Source organism: Carassius auratus, chromosome 50, assembly GCF_003368295.1.
Source record: "Carassius auratus strain Wakin chromosome 50, ASM336829v1, whole genome shotgun sequence".
NCBI lineage: Eukaryota > Metazoa > Chordata > Actinopteri > Cypriniformes > Cyprinidae > Carassius > Carassius auratus.
The window spans coordinates 16,829,619-16,848,296 of NC_039292.1; the positions used below are offsets into that span (position 1 = coordinate 16,829,619).

General features: G+C 39.3%; 1 protein-coding gene across 2 annotated transcripts in view; it reads right to left on the reverse strand.

The window, feature by feature from the left end:
* nup160 (nucleoporin 160) overlaps window positions 1–18,390 on the reverse strand; it is a 79,181-nt gene extending 60,791 nt beyond the window's left edge. For both annotated transcript variants that reach the window (XM_026239459.1, XM_026239458.1), the window contains exons 1-8: window positions 18,265–18,390; window positions 15,247–15,355; window positions 5,581–5,791; window positions 5,167–5,392; window positions 3,214–3,289; window positions 3,022–3,136; window positions 2,671–2,910; window positions 2,487–2,584 (exon numbers count right to left, since the gene is read on the reverse strand). In XM_026239459.1, the coding sequence (XP_026095244.1) occupies window positions 2,487–2,584; window positions 2,671–2,910; window positions 3,022–3,136; window positions 3,214–3,289; window positions 5,167–5,392; window positions 5,581–5,791; window positions 15,247–15,355; window positions 18,265–18,355 (1,166 nt within the window). In that variant the 5' untranslated portion in view covers window positions 18,356–18,390. The remainder of the gene's footprint in view (window positions 1–2,486; window positions 2,585–2,670; window positions 2,911–3,021; window positions 3,137–3,213; window positions 3,290–5,166; window positions 5,393–5,580; window positions 5,792–15,246; window positions 15,356–18,264) is intronic.
* Between the last annotated feature and the right edge of the window lie 288 nt (window positions 18,391–18,678).

Below are 18,678 nucleotides of genomic sequence, written 5' to 3' on the forward strand. Positions count from 1 at the left end.
CTGCTCATTCACAAACTGGTCCAGTTGGGGCTCAACACTTCATTGTGCAACTGACTGTTGGACTTTATGACTGGAAGTAATACATCCAGCACCATCACACTGAACACTGGGGCCCCCCAAGGATGTGTGCTGAGCCTCCTCCTCTTCACTCTGCTGACCCACCACTGCACACCGTCACATAGCTCCAACATCTTTATTAAGTTTGCGGATGACATGACTGTGGCACCACAGAACTATGAACCCCCCCCCCCCCAACATACGATGACATGCACCAGTCACTTTGTGCAGCATTGGTCTGCTCACTACCTCATTCAGCATGGAACTAATGTCATTCTACCACCTCATCAGTCAGTTTTAAGAAAATATCTGCTCGAGCCTATTGTGCCTTTAATCAGACTGAATAAGCTTTTTTTGCACTAAAAATATTTTTATTTGCACTGTTTGCTCACTACACTGGTTTGCACTCTATTTGCCATGTGCCTTTCGCTGCTTTAACTTAATTTTTATGTCTTTCTTTACATGCCCATATTGTATAGTTGTATCTTATATTTTATATTTGACCTAGATTTTTAGGCTCTTCTGTTAGTGTTATCTGTATGCACCAAGGGTCTGAAAGCAACGTAATTTCTATTCTCTGTATGTATGTACTGTACATGTGGAAGAATTGGCAATAAAGCAGACTTGACTTGACATAGGAGTGTTTACCTATAATTAGGAGTGTGCCCAAAGCAGAATACCTTATTTGGAATGGCACGGATAATGGCTTCAAAAACGAATAAAGGACAAGGAATAATTCTGCCTGAATATTCTGCTGAGGCTGGAACAGTCTGGTGTTTGTTAGATAACAGTTAGGAAAAGACAGTGGGGAAGAGGGACTCAGCGCCCGGATTTGGGTGAGCTCACGCCGTGTCTCACCCTCTCCTATGAGAGCTGTCCCCTGTCCTCTTCTCATGGCCAGAGCAGCGTCCCTCGGCTGAAGCGAGTGACCTGGTCTCTTTTGGTGGATTGGAGTACAAACCGCTTGTTGACATGTCGCTCACGGCTTCTGAAACAGAGGATTGGGCCGGTGATTCTGACCCTGCCCACATGCCATCACTAGAGCCCGTTGACGCCAGAGCCGGGATGGATGCAGAGCTTCACCTCATCCTCTCCAAAGCCATTGAAGAACTTGATCTATAGTGTGCCCCCTCTGAAGAGCCAAGGGGCAGCAGGCTGGATGAGTGGTACCTGCCACGACGCTGCAAGGCCCCCCCGCCAGCGCTCTGCCCCATTCTTCCCTGAAGTTCATGACCAGCTGATAGCTGTAGGGTGGAAAAGAGCCCTTCCTTTCAAGTCCTGCAGAACTACTTTTGCCATGGCTGGCAGAGCCTATACTTCTGCAGGCCAAGCTACATGGATGATCCATGGCCAACCTGGTTGTGCTTGACCGCCACCTCTGGCTCAACTTGACTGAGATCAAGGAGAACGACAAAGTGGCCTTTCTTGATGCCCCAGTCTCTCCATTCAGTCTCTTCAGGCCAGCCATAGAGGGATTCACAGAGCGTTCCACTGCAGCACAGAAGTCGTTCCAGGCCATGCAACACCTCCTGCCCAAACGCTCCAGCTCTGCCTCGAGTCGCCCCAGGACTGCGCTGACTCAACATCAGAGCAAGTCTGCCCCCTTCTACCTCACAGGCGGCGCCCTCTAAGGGGCAGCATCAGCAAGCTCGCCCCGCTAAGCATGCTAAACTACCGAGATGTCAGGGCCCCAGGCAAAGGATTGTGCTAGACCCAACGCCCTCAAAATCTTACTGATTTTTGGGAAAGAAAGAAGAAGGAGCAAAGTCCCGTCGTGGCCGGACCACCCCAAAAGCTCTCTCACCTGCCTGCTCTGTGACATGGGCCCACTTCTGTTACGGCCTCTTCATAGTCCTGGTTTAGTGGTGTCTCTATCAAGGACATCTGTGAGGCAGCTGTCTGGCCCTATAAATGGTTATATAGCCAGTTGCCCTGCCCACTTTGGCGGGCTTAGGTGCGCTGGATCAAGTTTTTCGGTGCCTTGCCCAAGGGCACCTAAGTCATGGTATTGAAGGTAGAGAGAGAACTGTACATGCACTACCCCCACCTACAATTCCTGCCGGCCCTAGACTCGAACTCACAACCTTTCGATTGCGAGTCCGACTCTCTAACCATTAGGCCACGACTTCCCTTTCATTTCTTTTCATGTCTTGAGTAGTCAAGTACCTTAAGTTTTTTTTTTATTTTTTATATATATATATATATATATATATATATATATATATATATATATATATATATATATACGCAATCGAATAGCAGAAATCAGTAGTCATATAACCCCTGGTTCAGTGTAATTTGTATTTTATTTTATACTGTAAAATGTACTTAAAATGTACTTACTATAAGTAAATTTCTCTAGATGATCGGTTGCCAAATACAAACCTCAACTGTTTTAAAACTGTATAATAAAAATCTGTATTACTCACTGCTCAAAACTGATGTACTTCACCACAGTCTGGTTGTCATTATCCAGCCAAACAGCCCAAATATCAGTCGCAGTCAAGACAAAATCCACTAGTGTCTCCTGTTTCACACAAACACACATACTTGTGAGTATACTTCCAACAGTTAACACATGAAGAACTCCATGTTTACGCTGTTGATCTCTACCTGTGTTGAAAACAGTGTTGAGATGTGATCCAGGCTGTAGCGATTGTTCTCACTGGCCACCAGCTGCAGCACACAGAACTGACTGCGTTTGGGTACTGCGAGGTAGATGGCCAGACACAGGCCGATGGATGAGGAGAAGAAGAGACGGAGCTTATGAGCCTGTGCTGGAGAAGCCTTCACCTCCCCACGACCCACGGGCATATAGTCCAACATATCATTCACCAACAGACACATCTGATGCTAAAAGACAAACGCATCATTGCATCATTGTGAGCGGCATGCATTTATAGAAATTACATCTTGATAAAAATAATTAATATATGCATAATCCTCTCCTGGAGACAAACTGACCTTTAATGACCACATGCGCAGCTTATGATCTTGACACAGTGCAAATATGAAAGTGTCATCCTCTAACTGATGGACAGCCAGACTGATGGCCAGATCAGAAATGCTCTGATCTCCCCTGTAAATGGATGCTGTGTTTAAACCAAGTTTTTGCTCTGCTTATAAATTCAACTTTATGGAAAAGAAATAAAATACCTGATAGCGGTGGGCATCCAGCCGGCCAAACGCTGCATCATTGAACTCTGTTTCAACTCCAAAATGGACACTGTCCCTTAATAAGAGAAAGCAGAATCATTATTTTCTATAAACACAGGTATCTGCACATTAAAACTTGAAGCGTTAGTTCAGTCAAATACAAAAAATCTGTCATCATTTACTATCATGTCGTTCCAAACTCTTAAGACTTCTCATCAACTTCAAAATGCGAATGAAAATATTAATAACATTCTCTCAGAATTTTATTAAAGCGTTAGTTCACCGTAAAATGAAAATGTCATTAATAACTCACCGTCATGTCGTTCAAAACCCGTAAAACCTCCGTTCATCTTCTGAACACAGTTTAAGAAATTTTAGATTTATTCCGAGAGCTCTCAGTCCCTCCATTGAAGCTGTGTGAATGGTATACTGTCCATGTCCAGAAAGGTAAGAAAAACATCATCAAAGTAGTCCATGTGACATCAGAGGGTCACAGTTACAATTTTTTGAATCATCGAAAATAAATTTTGGTCCAAAAATAGCAAAAAAAACTACGACTTTATTCAGCATTGTGTTCTCTTCCGTGTCTGTTGTGAGCGAGTTCAAAACAAAGCAGTTTGTGATATCCGGTTCGCAAACAAATCACTCGATGTAACCGGATCTTTTTGAACCAGTTCACCAAATCGAACTGAATCGTTTTAAACGGTTTGCGTCTCCAATAAGCATTAATCCACAAATGACTTAAGCTGTTAACTTTTTTAACAATCCCTCCGAGTACAAACAAACCGATATCCCGGAGTAATTCATTTACTCAAACATTACATTGACTGAACTGCTGTGAAGAGAGAACTGAAGATGAACACCGAGCCAAGCCAGATAACGAACGAACGATTGACTCGTTCTCGAGTCAAGAACCGTTTCTGTTGGACGCGTCTGATTCGAGAACCAAGGAGCTGATGATACTGCGCATGTGTGATTCAGCAATCTTTAATTTGTTATCTGGCTCGGCTTAGTGTTCATCTTCAGTTCTCTCTTCACAGAGGTTCAGTGTACTGTTTGAGTACATGAATTACTCCGGGAAATTCTAACTGACCCTCTGATGTCACATGGACTACTTTGATGATGTTTTTCTTATCTTTCTGGACATGGACAGTATACCGTTCACACAGCTTCAATGGAGGGACTGAGAGCTCTCGGAATAAATCATTAATGACATAATATTCATTTTTGTGTGAACTATCCCTTTAAATGTATAATTTGAGATAAAAGTCTTTTTCTGACCTTGCATGCATCTAAACCTATAGTAAGACACTCCCAAAACAACATATGGAACCTTAAAAATGGCTGTGTTTGACAAACATTAATGTTTTTCACTGAATGTGCTTTTTATTTTTTATACAAATTAAGTTAAGAGGACATATCCCAGATGAGTCTCATGGAATTTTACTGTTTGTTTGCTTATGCAAGATCTTTAGATCCATTTCATAATACCTTTTTGTGTTCCACAGAAGAAAAGTTTGGTTTGAGAATTAGGAACAACATGACACCGTGTCCACACCAAGCACACCAGCTGATGTGACAATCAGCTGGACAATCAATGGACACGTCACAGCAATGTTTCAAATTATTTTGCTTGAGGCTAGAATTGATTGATGCTAAGAATTAATGCTTCCTTTGCTAAAAGCAAGCACATATACTATGTCAGAAACAGAACAGGGCATCTGTCAATTACTGTCAATGCTTCGGTGCCATGCAATGCGTGCAATGTAGACAACTTCAGTCATTACAATGTATCTCTTTGGATTTTAAAACTATGACCTTTACAAGCATATTTAAGACCAAGATAAGACCAAGATTGTTTTTGTTTTTTTACATTTTCAAACTTTAACGACCCACAGACTACAAATGTATATAGAGTAAGAAAGACAGATAAAGATGACTTTATAGACAAACCATCTTGATCATGAGCAGGCAACGTGACAACAGTAATGGCGCCTGATGGTGAGGCGAGAGCAAACAGTGCCTCCCCCTGATGACTGATCCATGCAGCGGATGTGGACGGAGCGGACGTCTGTGCTCCTTGTGCAAATGGGAGCACGTAACTGTGGGCTGGTTCGTTTAAATTCAGCTTCCCAATGTCCGTGAAAATGGACTGCATTTGGAGTTCAGTGACCAGATCCTATAAAAGATGAAGATATTAGAATATAATTACATTCCTTATCTTTCAAATCCTTACAAAAAAATAAAAATGTATATTTGATAATACAACTGTAACACATAGATTCTAGCAGCACCTGCAGAGGAAAAAACATTTTGATTTAGTAGCAAACAGGAACTGCCAAAGAAAGCAAAGGTTCAGATGCTTACACTGCGGTACATGTGGCTGGGGTGCGGCAGCACCAGGCGATGAACCGACTGGCTGGTGACGATCAGAATAATGACATTGTTAAGGGTCTCTTGTATACAAACTCCTCCAGGCAGCAAGAGGCAGTTTGGGATACGCAAGCGGACAGCATTATTCAGAAGATTGGTGTCCAGTGACTGCTCAACAAACTGAACTGTGTCACCTGAGGTGGACCTAAAAAATAAAAGACATGCTGAAGCATATATACTGAAGGTCCAAACATAATTCTAACAACAGAGGAAGTAATGTAAAAAATGTGTTTCATGTATAAATTATTTTGTATTCATAAAATTACACCAGTTTATTCAGAACATGCCATTATATCACATCAGGGTAGAAAACATCCATATTGTAGGAGATTACAGCTGTGACTGCTGTGATTATAAAGTGTACATTACAGCATTCCATTTACATACTTCCCACTGATATATATCAGATACAGTGCACGTAAATATTTCAACCTCAATTACTGCAATTTAGGATTTAATACTGCATTTAAATATGGTTCTTACTGCCAAAACTTGTGTGCTAAGGATCATGAAAAATTTTACTTATCCAAATTAGTAATCAATTATATAAAATACATATATAACATATTATAAAATAGAACTTATAAATACATTATAATATAGAATAAAATATACTGAAATTTTACTGGAATTGGTACTGACTACTTAAATTATATTGTGACTACATATACAGTGGGGTGAAAATGTACTTGCTCTGATTAAAGACTTTTTAATATAAGTTGAGCTCAAAACTAACTTTCAGTCAGCAGCGAGTGTTTGAAATAACTTGATCCGATGTGGATTATAATCACCATACAAGGCAGTATTTATAAGTATTTATAAATATTTATAAGCAATGCAAAAGTCTGTGCATGCTAGTCTTTAATGTTACCATCGTAAACATAGTAAATGCGATTTATTGAGTAAAACATTTTATCTGTCATAAGTCTCGTCTCGAGAGTTTAGCTAAACGTAGCCTATGTCATAAAAATATAATAATGTTTTTTGTTTGGGATCTTTTATAAAAAACAAATAGAAATGATCATTACTTGTAAAAGTGATGTATGTGACTACAAATAAACAGAAACAGACTCGACTCAATAAGCAGGCTATGTTCATAACACTTTATTTCTGTGTAATTTTCAATCCTGATAAATTAATTCATTATGATGAATAATGTATCGCAATGTATCACTTATTATAGTAAAACATTGATGATTTTGGATTTAAATATTTAATTAACGGAGCAATTCCAATAGGGTCCTAGCACTGCAGTGCTCGGGCCCTAACAAGGCATGCAAACAAACAGCCACTTTTATCATGTTCGTTTTGTGATCACGCTAGTTCACATTACTTTTTTCTTATTAGTTTTCTAATAACTTCTCTTTGTAGGTGAAATTAAGGGGTTGCATGAAATTGTTCCTGAGAGGCATGTAAAGGGCGGGTTTTAGTGAAGGCCAGTGGAGCTTCTTGCCCGACGCTGGAAACGCAGTGCTTTTTGGCCTCGGTGCCACTCGGCCGAGGCTATTAGCCCCGCCCAGCCCATTTAAAGCACTGGCTCGCACTGGCCCGCACTGGCTCGACAGTGGAAAAGCGGCTTGTGGCATGGGGGGGCGTGGTTTAGCGAAGTCTGCAGCGGGAGAGAGAATCAGGAGACAAACGGTAAGTGAGTGGTTTGGGCAAAAACGATCAACACCTGTCTCTTGTTTCAGTAATTGGCGTGGAGAGAGTATAAAACGCCAGGAGAGACAAAAGCAGTCGAGAGAGAGACAGACTGCTGACGCAAACTGGATACGGAACAGCGATGTAGGATGTCGTAGTTGATCCGTTATTCTTTAACTGTACGGGCCAGCTGAAAGTGCTGATTGATTGCACAGCTTAACCATCATAGAGTGAAAGTTTATCATTTTCATGTGCTTTTAAGTCCTGTCAGTTTAACAGAGAGAGAGAGCGAGAGTGCGAGAGAGAGGGAGAGAGAGGGACAGAGAGAGAGAGAGAGAGGGAGAGAGAGAGAGGGACAGAGAGAGAGAGAGAGAGAGAGAGAGTGCGCGAGCGAGCCCTGTCCGCACGCTCACCATCTTCAAACACCACAAGCGCTGTCTTGCTCTATCTCCCTCGCGCATATTAATCAATTGACACGATGGTGTCGATGTTTAAATCATTTAAAATGAGAATATAAGTGTGCTCACCCCATTTTTGTTTGTAGGAAAAAATTTGATTAGATTTCATATCGCAATATATAATCTCAGAAAAATAAAATATTGCAATGTCATTTTTTCCCAATATTGTGCAGCCCTAACCCCTGGTCAGGCAGGTGAGTACCAAATACCTGCGAGTATCAAGGGGGGTACATATCCAGCCTTGGTGGATTCAGGATGTAACCAAACCTCAATCCATCAAAGCCTGATTCAACACGGGGATGTGGTGGAGTATCCGGTGGTCCCGATTATTATTCAATTCCGGGGACAAAAGCAAAGTGTGGAGGTGGCGGTTAGTCCCCACCTCATGCATCCGATAATTTTGGGGACAAATTGGCCTGCGTTTACTGTTTTATTGGGGTCGTTATGTGCGGATGCCTCTTGGGGGAATAAGGCACGGAAGGAGGCCACACGGGTGCAGGTGGGAGAAACTGAGCCAGGACCGCTGGGACCTTCTTCTGGGGAACAGAGCGAAATCGGGAGACTTATTCTCTCGGAGTGTGATGACTTTCCTCTGGAGCAGTCTCAGGATGAGACATTTAAACACACTTTTCAAAATGTCCGCTCCATCGATGGCCAGCCTCTTTAACCTGCCCACCCGCTAACATATCCGTGTTTTGCCATTTTAAGAAATCTGTTGTATTGAGTGACCCAAGATGCTCGGACAAAAGTGAATACAACCTAGTTCTGGATTCCGAAGAGCCGCAGGGAAATGCTTTCCATGCGGCTTATTCTAATCCTACGGCGGGCCATTTGGGACAGGCAGCAACACTGAATCGCCTCATGACCCATTTCTTTTGGCCGGGCATTCACGACAACGAGTGCTGGTGGTGCGCGTCTTGTTCGGAATGTCAGTTGGTGAATTCACCGGATTTTTGTGGGAGGGGTAGGGGTAAGGGGAAGGGCCAGATAGCCCTTCAAACAAAAATTTTTCGGGACCACACTTCAAACGAAGGGGTATGAATTATCTCAGAAACATGGCTGCTACAGCGAACAAAAAGACACAAATGTAAGCTTTTTGGCATAAATAAAGATTTTAACGAAAAGTAATCATTTGTTTTATGTTAAATTCAATTGTGAGTTCATATTAATGGTCATGTTACTCAAAGAAATGTTTGCAGAAAATCACGACGTCATATCATTACAGACTGCATGATAGTGCCACAGCATATGTCTGATCAGGGTGATAACTGCCGTAGACATTGATCGGGACTAATCCACCCAATAATTAGAAATCGCTAATCCATTTTCTCAAATATTGCCTATTCGAGAGAGAGAGAGAGAAATTGTAAGTTGCGTGTATTCGCGTCTGTGCTTTTATCTTTTTAGAGTGAGTTTACTTAAAAACAGCGATAACAGTGTATCCTCTCGTTGCTGGAAAATATAATGTAGCGAATTCAGTATTTAAACTGTATTTAATAAATGTCGTGGGGCTGCGCTGACAAGTTTATTTCTCCTGGATTTGTGAGCTGCGCGATTTCCGATATGTGTGTGTGCAGCTCATTAATACAGAACGATAATTAAAGGCTCTAATGCACACCAGCATATGTGTGTATTGTAAGAGCTAGACGATGAATGCTGATGACGTGTGACGTCATGGTAGTGGTGTCCCAAGCCCTAGTGGAATATCTTCTCCCTTACCCCTTGACATTGTTTCAAGGGACAAGGGGACGGGGTAGGCGGAGGGGTAGGGAAAGGGGAAGGGGTATAAAATAAAATTGGGATTGGGCCTTAGTATTGATTGGCGGCAGCAGCATATGCAGCATCTGAGGGCTGTCCTGAGATCGCTGAGGGGGGTGGGACTCACGGCCAACCCAAAGAAGTGTGCGATTGGGCGTGTGGAAGTGAGGTATCTGCGCTTCCAATGATCAACACCTGTCTCTCGTTTTAGTAATTGGCGTGGAGAGAGTATAAGACACCAGGAGAGACAGAAGCAGTCAGGAGAGAGACAGACTGCTGAAGAGAACCGGAAACAGAACCGGAACGAGTAACCCGGAAGAGTTTTTCGATTGTGTCTGTGTTGATGTCAGAGTAAAAGTCACCACTGGTGTTTATAAAGAGTATTTTGAGTTAATAAATTCGTCAGCAGTCCAGCTGACCCCTTTGTCCTCTTCTTTTCCTCTCAAGAACTTAATACACGGCTATTGCCTACCAGAGTAAAACACATAGTTATTATTTTAATGGAAACAAAAACTAAATTAAAACAATTATCAAACACCTATCTTAACCTCGACTTAAAATATGGTTGTGCCATCTTTAGCCACAATTACTAGGGGTGCTCCGATCACGATCGGCCGATCGTTAATGCGCATCTCCTCAGTAAAGCCGGTTCTCTAATCAGCGGTTAATTCCATCAGGTGCGTGATTTCACATAGAGCAGCTGTTACTACACAGAGCCGTTGTTAACTGAGAAGATGGGCCAATAAACGCTGAAAATTAACGTGATTTGCGCATCTTCTCTATTAACAACGGCTCTGTGTAGTAACAGCTGCTCTATGTGAAATCACGCACCTGATGGAATTAACCGCTGATTAGAAAACCGGCTTTACTGACGAGATACGCATAACGATCGGCCGATCGTGATCGGAGCACCTCTAACAATTACTGCAACCAAATGCTTTCAACAACAGGAGAACAGACATTCACAGTGCTGTTGGCCACTCTTCTTTCAAAAAAAAATGCTTTCCTTCTTTAGCATTATGCTCGACTGAAGGTGCAATGCTCCTTTTGTGGAATTCAGTGTTTGGTTAACAGCTGATGAAAGTTCAAGATCCTCTGAAATGGCTTTGCAACACTGCCCAGAATTATGTATTTCAATCGCACCTAGGGCTGCACAATTAATCGAATTTCTAATCGCGATCACGATTACAGAAGCCACGATTACGTAATCGTCCAAAACCGCGATTACACAAAAAAAATAAAAAAAAAATAAAAATCTGCGCGCTTAAGAGGCGTGTTTAGATCATGTCAGGTTGTGAGTGGCGAATCACCACTTTTAATAATAGTCTGTAGGCGTGTCATTATCAATGACCAGATTATCCACTGATACGTCTCATGTCATGTTAATTTCATCATGTCTGCTGATAGAGCAACATCCGATTCCGACAACGTGCAAAGTGCTCATCCACAATTAGAACCGAAAAGAAAAGCAACATCAGTGGTGTGGAATTATTTCGGATTCACCAGGGATGATGTCGATCAGCGTGTTATACTGTGTAAATTGTGTCGATCAACTGTTTCTGCACCATCAAGCAACACCACAAATTTATACAACCATTTAAAATTCAACCACAGAGTGCAATACGAGGAGTGTCTCAGCGTAAAAAAAAAAGCGGCAAGTGATGCGAGAACTGCAACACAGACACCCATCACGAAATCTTTGTTTAATGCTACTCCGTACCCGGCAGGTTCCCAAAAGCAGATCGAGATAACTGAAGCGATCGCGCATTTCATTGCAAAAGACATGGTGCTGATTAATACAGTTTGCAGCGCGGGGTTTAAAAAACTCAAACACACTGGACAAGAGATACGTCATCCCCTCCTGCAAATATTTTTCTCAAGTTGCGCTGCCTTCGCTTTATTCAAAATGCCGGGAAAGCATTGAATCAGATCTGCAGAAAATTGAGTTCTATTCCACCACGACGGATTTATGGTCGAGAACAACTATGGAACCATATATGAGCCTTACGGTTCATTACATTGATGACGAGTTTCAACTCAAAACCAGATGCTTGCAAACGTCCTATTTTCAGCAAGATCATACCGGGGATGCGATTGCTCAAGGATTGAAAGAGATGCTGGGTGCCTGGGATTTAAAGGAGGAGCAACAAGTCTGTGTCACAACAGACAACGCAGCAAATATAGTGAACGCTATTGCTATCAATAAGTGGAGCAGACTTCAGTGTTTTGGACACAGGCTGCACCTAGCAATTGGTGAGTAGTAGCCTGCTATTAATATTCATTTAGCTAAAAATGTACACATAATTCCATATTTATTTCATTGCAATATCATATGTACTTGGCGAATAATATGTAGACCAGGTTTTTTTTTATTCATTCCTGGATTCTAATGCATTCAGTGATTGAACAGTTTAGCATGCAACAACTTCAGTGTTTTATATATATTTATATATATATATATATATATGCTATTGTTATAGTTCACTTATCTATATTTATAACATTATATTAATACAGTATATATATATATATATATATATATATATACTGTATTAATATAATGTTATAAATATAGATAAGTGAACTATATAAACTGTAACTATAATGTGTTTACAACTATACTAATATAAATTGTACTGTTACTGTAATTTTGAAATTGTGTCTGTTTAATTGTAATTAAAATGTATAGCATTAGTAAACTGTTTGTGTGTGTGTGTGTGTTTAGAACATTCTTTGAAAGATGGACGGATTGACCGTGCACTAAATGTCTGCAAAAAGGTGGTAGGGTGCTTGGAGGGAGTTGTCCGAGGCCCAGAAAGAGCTCAAGTTACCGAAACACAAGCTCAAGACTGAGTGTCCGACAAGATGGGGCTCAAAACAAGCAATGAACATGCAAAACAATTCCCAGCACTATCCAAGTTGGCACAAAAGTATTTGTGCATTCCTGCCACAAGCTCTCCCTCGGAAAGAGTATTCAGCACTGGAGGAAACATTGTGAATTGTTTGCGTGCATCCCTAAAGCCTGAAAGTGTGGACAGGCTTGTGTTCCTAGCCAAAAATCTTTAAAAGTCTAACTTGATGTCGTTCATTCCTGAAACCTTGAAGTGTTTTTATGTCTTGTGTTCTAGGCCAAAATACTTCATATGGCAAACTCAGTTTTTTTCTTTCTACAGGTTATCTTGAGTTTTTCTATTGTTTTAATTTTAGTTTTAGTATAATATCATGCATACCATTGCATATTTGCACTTTTTTTATTTATTTAAAGAAACCAAACCAATGTAGAAAAGCAATAAAAGTTTTTCAGGAAGAGTGTTTTCAGCTTGGTTTTTTATTTTTATATACAAATATGGCATGAAGTTGCTTTAAACATGGTATAAAGCTACTTAAAACATCAATCAATGTAAATTGTAATAATCGTAATTAATAATCGCAATTACAATTTCAAAGGAATAATCGACAATTATGATTTTTGTCATAATCGTGCAGCCCTACATGACATTATATTTTATGAGTTAAACAAAATTTTTGCCTTTGTTTAATTAAAAGCCTCAACATCGGTGACTGTTAGAGAGGATGCAGATGACCAAAATGCTCCAGCACTAAAGAAGACCAAAAAAACACTGGGCAGCTTCTTTAAAGTAGATGAGGACCAGAGGCCAGCATCGCCATCTCTCAATCTCCAAGACATGGCCATTACTGCAGAGCTACAGTCTTATTTTCTATCTGCTGCTGTTGATAGTGAGGAGGATCCTTTGGTCTGGTGGAAGGAACATGCAAAACAATTCCCAGCACTATCCAAGTTGGCACAAAAGTATTTGTGCATTCCTGCCACAAGCTCTCCCTCGGAAAGAGTATTCAGCACTGGAGGAAACATTGTGAATTGTTTGCGTGCATCCCTAAAGCCTGAAAGTGTGGACAGGCTTGTGTTCCTAGCCAAAAATCTTTAAAAGTCTAACTTGATGTCGTTCATTCCTGAAACCTTGAAGTGTTTTTATGTCTTGTGTTCTAGGCCAAAATACTTCATATGGCAAACTCAGTTTTTTTCTTTCTACAGGTTATCTTGAGTTTTTCTATTGTTTTAATTTTAGTTTTAGTATAATACCATGCATACTATTGCATATTTGCACTTTTTTTTTATTTAAAGAAACCAAACCAATGTAGAAAAGCAATAAAAGTTTTTCAGGAAGAGTGTTTTCAGCTTGGTTTTTTTTATTTTAATATATAAATATGGCATGAAGTTGCTTTAAACATGGTATAAAGCTACTTAAAACATCAATGTAAATTGTAATAATCGTAATTAATAATCGCAATTACAATTTCAAAGGAATAATCGACAATTATGATTTTTTTCATAATCGTGCAGCCCTAATCGCACCCTTCATCAAGATCCTTTAACCAACTTCATGCTACTGAAAAAGTTCATATACAGTGCATATACAGTTCAGGTCTGGGAATAATCAATTGGTTTGTAGTTGATCATTAATCATAGTTAAAGTTGATCATTTTCACACTTCTAATTCTTGCCAATTTAAACATTCAATTGATTTTAAACCATTCAAGGGGCGAAAGAGAACTCAATTCAGTTCTCACTTGCTGTTCAGATTCAATTCAGTTCTCAGAGTCATTTCAGATGACACAGAAACACAGAATTCAGTTCAGTTCAATTCAGTACACTCTTAACATCAGTCAGTCAAGCATTATAAAATGATATTGTGATAATCAAGTATCATTTAAAAATAGAACTTCAGTAATCTGAATTAAAACTTGGTAACCATATATGTAAGGAATAATTGACTACGGGACGTTGAATTATTAGGAAAATAACGCACACGCGAGGTGGTGATGCGGCCACGACTCGAAGCGTTCAGTTCTTAAATGCTGAAGATTTCCAAAGGAACTCCATTATTTTGACGGGAAATTACAACAAAGAATATTGTTTTCATGTAGTGTGTATGGTATGTAATATCTCGCTCTGTCTCTCACTGTGCGTGTGAGAAAAAAGCAAAGTGACAGCGAATCATGCAATTTCACACTAGAGTTTGCGGTACGCAAAATACAGGTGCGCTGCGCATCCATTGAGATGAACTGAAAAATAGCACAGATTGGCTGATAGAGAGAGAACTCTGAAGCGCTCAGGCAGAGTGTACTGTAAGTGAAAATATATCTGTGCTAAACTTATACTTAGCATCCAAATCACACACTGTTTAGTAAAATCCAGTGCCTAATATTAGACATAATTTAGTCACCCAGAGTCAAGATTTAGTCACATATGTGATTGATTTACTCTCAATGTAAAGGGGTTGTGTCATGATTTACCTTGGATACGGGCAAAAGTGAGGGTCCAGTGTAATCATGCACATACGGCAGGTTTAGTTAGACTAAAACAAACACTAGTGTGATTGCTCTGTTAATGTGGTTCATGATGAATTAAAGAAAAATTAGAGCATAGTGATCTTCAGATACAATGCATTATGTTTCGAAGAATAATTTGGCACACTAGATTGCACTGTGGTCTTTGATTGAAACGATAATCAAGTAAAGACTAAAGGCAACTTTAACAAAAGAGTCTAGTGCTGTTTCAGGTACTCTAAATTTATCAAAATCAAAGCATTCTGAATGTAATAGATCTCAGCTCAGAGAGATGATCGCAGGTAATCAAACATTTCTGGAGAAACTATATAAATAAACATTGTTACAATTTTATTAAAAGAGAAGCTAAAAATATTCAAGTATAAGCTCTCACCAGTGGATGAATCTGTTGCTGGTGACTGAGAGGAGTTTCCCACTGTCCTCATATGAGAATCCACCTGCACTGTCTGCATACTTCACACCACCTGAGTGAACTGCAACACCTAACAGACACAATGACACATACTTCAAACAACACCCCAAATAATATAAAACAGGTAAAATACATCTGCAGAAAAAAAGCACAGTGCGTGCATAATTATTAGGCACATTGGTATTCTGATCATATTTTTTTTCCCAAGCACATTTTACCATTTCCAAACAACATCAATCTTAATAACTACTTTTAATTTTTGTATTTGAACATTTATAAGTGATATATAATGGTACACGAAGGCTGGAAGTGAAAAACTTATATTCAGGTGTGCATAATTATTAGGCAGGTTTTCTTTTAAAGATAAAATGAGCTTAAAGAGAGATTTAACTTAGACTATAAGTAAACCATTAAATAACAAGAGAAGAATGCAATACTAATGCAATTAGAAAAATGTTGCTTCATGTCCAGTGTAAAGTTTCCACAGTCAGTGATGGTTTGTGGGGCCATGTTATCTGCTGGTGTTGGTCCACTGTGTTTTCTGAGGTCAACGCAGCCGTATACCAGGAAGTTTTAGAGCACTTCATGCTTCCTGCTGCTGACCAACTTTATGGAGATCCAGATTTAATTTTCCAACAGGACTTGGCACCTGCACACAGTGCCAAAACTACCAGTACCTGGTTTAAGGACCATGGTATCTCTGTTCTTAATTGGCCAGCAAACTCATCTGACCTTAACCCCACAGAAAATCTATGGGGTATTGTGAAGAGGAAGATGTGATATGCCAGACTGGACAATGCAGAAGAGCTGAAGGCCAATATCAGAGCAACCTGGGCTCTCATAACACCTGAGCAGTGCAACAGACTGATCGACTCCATGCCACGCCGCATTGCTGCAGTAATTCAGGCAAAAGGAGCCCCAACTAAGTATTGAGTGCTGTACATGCTCATACTTTACATGTTCATACTTTTCAATTGGCCAAGATTTCTAAAAATCCTTTCTTTGTATTGGTCTTAAGTAATATTCTAATTTTCTGAGACACTGAGTTTGGGATTTTCCTTATTTGTCAGTTATAATCATCACAATTAAAAGAAATAAACATTTCAAGTATATCAGTCTGTGTGTAATGAACTAATTTAATATACAAGTTTCACTTTTTTGTATGGAATTAGTGAAATCAACTTTTTGATGATATTCTAATTATATAACCAGCACCTGTAATTATTCGCCTTAATACTTCATTATTTTTGCAGTTAACATGTCTCTTCTTTCTAACATGCATTTTGGGGTCCAAGGGTTATGCCTTAACTTTGCAAATTTTAATATTGCATTAATATCTAGGGCTGATATGATTAGTTGACATTATCGACAACGTTGACAATAAAAAATTGTCGACAAATATTTTTTTTGTCGAGTAGTCGTTTAATGTCATATGATCTAATGTAATAGCCTGCGATAACATGGTGTGGCACTCTAGCACGAGACTGTAATTCAGCTCTCCCGATGAAATTCAGGAGAAGAAGACAGCGCTTCAGAGCGAACGCAGACAATTCCGAGGGTGTTGAGCTGCGTTTGCTGCATAAATAAAATAAAATGTCTTATCACTTAACCTTTATTTTGTTTCTTATCCATATGACCCACAAAAATATATTTCATATAATTAAATGATTAAATGGTTGAATAAGAGAGACCTCTGCCATCTCATTTTTTGTGCCAAATATATTTATTTGTATGCATTTATTGTATAACTAATTACATATGACTTTCAAAAGCTGAAGTGATTACCTTTATTTATTAGAATATGTTTAACTCAATATTTTAACTAATTGCAAAAGCTGAATAATCAATGATTAATCAGTGAAATAATCAATAAGTCGATTAATCGACCCAATAATCGTTAGATTATCAAAATAATTGTTTGTTGCAGCCATATTAGTGTTGCATCTTTCTCATGGGCATTAAATAAATGTTGACTCTTTTTTTCTAATTTTATGTTTAAAAAACTGCCCCGCTCCCCTTAGTTACCGTTGCTTTCTCGGACAACCAAACGGATTTGCTAACTATCTTACAACGACAGCTATCAGTGTGAAAACCTTGTCCCAAGATGTTTTTTATACATTTTGGACACATAAGGACCACCATTCAAGTGGCAGATGACAACATCCAGGATTCATGTACTGCATGAACCACATTTAATATGGAGAGGTACTGAAATTAGATTGTAAATGTAAATTGTAAATGTAAATTAATGAGAGCATGACAACCAGAAAAGCGACATTTTCATCTTCATTGGGATTTATTTTGCTCTGTTCTGATTGGGTTTAGGAAATGGAATAAAATAAATTAAATTGCACATCCTCTCAGGATTCACGGAATTAGTGTTAAAGTACACCAGGAACATCGTTTTTACATGTTTGTAGCGTAAATACCTTCAAACCAAAGAAACGTTTTTTCTATGGCACTGAGTGCTGGTCCCTGATACTTAACTGCCATGGTCTCATCTGCATTCAAGGGGCTTACCAATATGTCAATTGTATCACTTATAAATAATCAAATACAAAATTATACTATTTTTTCAGATTGATGATATATTAATTCACTAAAGAAATTGTAAATGTCATAATACAGAGTAGATGGGGTCAAACTTTTGACTAGCAGTTACGTCATAAGACTTCAAAAAACAAAAACATGAGCCATTTTTCCTCTATACCTCGCGTGCGCGCGCTCTCTCTCTCTCTATGTGTATGTGTGTGTGTGTGTGTGTGTGTATATACATACAATATACATACATATGCTCATATATCGTAACACTATATAAATATATAAAAGCTAAAAGACTTTTATATGATTATTATTCAGCGCCTCGCGTCACGTGCGCGCTGCCAGCACTACAGACACCGTTAATTCATGCAGTCTTTTTAAAAACCCATCAGACTGAAAACGCCGCGTCTAAAACGGTTTACAATTAAAAGGCGTTACCCAGATTCAGTGTGATCTGTCTGAATCGTAAGACAGACTCTCTTTCAAATCCGCAGATCTCTATGTAGCTCCTTTCTAGCACACCCGCCATTTTCCCGCGTTGCACATTGGGACTGAGCTCCGCGCTTCCGCCTTTCAAACTCTTAAAGAGACAGTAAACTACAGGAGCTCTGCAAATCTGAATCAGTCAGACAGGACACAGCACAACCCCAAACCATTATGGTGAAAATTAAAAATAAATTTGATATGTGGTTCATGAGGAATTTGTAAATATTATTTTAGTCTTAAATATTAGATATACCAAAATAGTTTCTTAAAAAAATGTATTCAATTCAATTTCATATGCAAAAACAAGCCTCAGTAATTAAATTGAAATATTTAATTTAATTCATATTATCAAGGAGGTGTGCTTGA